The following is a 1,980-nucleotide window of genomic DNA, read 5'->3' on the forward strand; positions in this document are numbered from 1 at the left end:
TAAGCAGTGGAGGAAATACACTCTCCAAATAAGTTTAGCAAGTTATTATGAGTAAATATTTCCTTAGTCTTTACACTCTATACTATAGGGATTTTTGAGGCTATAATTTGAAGGAGACGTAATTTACTTCTTCCTTCTTGAAAAAATGAAGTACAGTTTATCCTTACTGGTGGACTACTCAGGGGAGATGACTTAGTGGATAAAATCCAGCTTTTGGTAGCCTAATTAGCTCTCAGCTCAGGAGGTTATAGACAAGGTTTCAAAAGGTAAAGTAACACACAAAAAGGGACTTTCTAACCATTAGCTAATTACATTATATAAAATGTATCATTGGACTAAGAATGCTGACTGTATTTTAATGACTCTCTGCAACAAATTCCCAATCTAAATATATCAAAAACTTGGGAATAGTTTTTGAAAAGACCAAGAGGTTAGAGTTCATATTCTCCCCCAAATGGGAGAAAAGTTACTAACTTTCATTTATTTTAACCAGAAATTTTTTCTTCCAGAAGCTTTAAAAATTGCCATCTCTTTCTTGTTTTAAATTGCTGAAATAGGGAATTGGAGAACCCTAAACTCTTTCAAAGAAGACGGCAATGGTGAACAATTTCTCCCAAGCTGAAGCTGTGGAACTCTGCTACCAGAACATCAACGGGTCCTGCGTTAAGACCCCTTACACACCAGGTCCTCGGGCAATTCTATATGCAGTCCTCGGTTTGGGGGCTGTGCTGGCCGTGTTTGGAAACTTACTGGTCATTATTGTTATTCTTCACTTCAAACAGCTGCACACTCCCACTAACTTTCTGATCGCATCTCTGGCCTGTGCAGACTTCTTGGTGGGAGTGACTGTGATGCCCTTCAGCACAGTGAGGTCAGTGGAGAGCTGCTGGTACTTTGGGGACAGCTACTGTAAATTTCATACTTGTTTCGATACTTCCTTCTGTTTTGCTTCTTTATTTCATTTATGCTGTATCTCGATCGATAGATATATTGCTGTTACTGACCCTCTGGCCTATCCTACCAAGTTTACGGTCTCTGTTTCAGGAATATGCATTGTTCTCTCTTGGTTCTTTTCTGTCACATACAGTTTTTCTATCTTTTACACGGGGGCCAATGAGGAAGGGATTGAGGACCTCGTAGTTGCTCTCACTTGTGTAGGAGGCTGCCAGGCTCCATTGAATCAAAATTGGGTTCTACTCTGTTTTCTCCTATTCTTTATACCCACTGTTGTTATGGTGTTTATATATGGGAAGATATTTTTGGTGGCTAAATATCAGGCCAGGAAGATAGAAAGTACAGCCAGCCAAGCTCAGTGCTCCTCAGAGAGTTACAAGGAAAGAGTAGCAAAGAGAGAGAGAAAAGCGGCTAAAACACTGGGTATTGCCGTGGCAGCTTTTCTGGTCTCTTGGCTTCCATATGTTATTGATGCTGTGATCGATGCTTATATGAATTTTATAACTCCTCCTTATGCTTATGAGATTTTAGTGTGGTGTGTTTATTATAATTCGGCTATGAATCCCTTGATTTATGCTTTTTTTTATCCATGGTTTCGGAAGGCAATAAAGCTTATCATAAGTGGCCAAGTCTTAAGAGTTGATTCATCCACAATTAATATATTTTCTGAGGAAGCAGACATAGATTAACAAGATTGCTTCAGGAACTTAAAAACTAACATGGGAGTAAGGACAAGGGAAAAATTAAGTACTTGGATCTAGAGAGGCAAGTGTAATCATTTGCCAACCAGAAGGATATTAACATTTAAAAGTTAGTTGTTCCAAAATTTTGTTGTGTTCATGTGTAGAATATTGGCATTTATTTTAGAATTTAGTGTTAAATGAGTAATGTTGTCTCTCATTTCATATTCTTTTATGCTTTTCTGATTCTCTACTTTTTCCTCTGAAATTTCTCATTGTTTCTTCAAATAATTTGAACTTTGTAGATTCTTTTATACTTGTTACCAATGTTAAGTTGTCCAAAATA

The 1,980-nt window shown here is 37.5% G+C and overlaps 1 protein-coding gene across 1 annotated transcript; it reads left to right on the forward strand.

Annotated features, from left to right (window-relative positions):
• The first annotated feature begins 596 nt into the window (after nt 1-596).
• TAAR9 (trace amine associated receptor 9) lies at nt 597-1,643 on the forward strand. The gene has a single exon (XM_061428685.1). It carries the CDS (start codon nt 597-599, stop codon nt 1,641-1,643), a length of 1,047 nt encoding a protein of 348 aa, XP_061284669.1.
• The last annotated feature ends 337 nt before the right edge of the window (nt 1,644-1,980 follow it).

The sequence above is a fragment of the Bos javanicus genome, chromosome 9 (genome assembly GCF_032452875.1).
Source record: "Bos javanicus breed banteng chromosome 9, ARS-OSU_banteng_1.0, whole genome shotgun sequence".
In the NCBI taxonomy this organism is placed as follows: Eukaryota; Metazoa; Chordata; class Mammalia; order Artiodactyla; family Bovidae; genus Bos; species Bos javanicus.

Excerpts from the sequence above, each read along its gene's own strand:
- TAAR9 (XM_061428685.1), top strand. The coding sequence starts at position 597 with ATGGTGAACAATTTCTCCCAAGCTGAAGCTGTGGAACTCTGCTACCAG.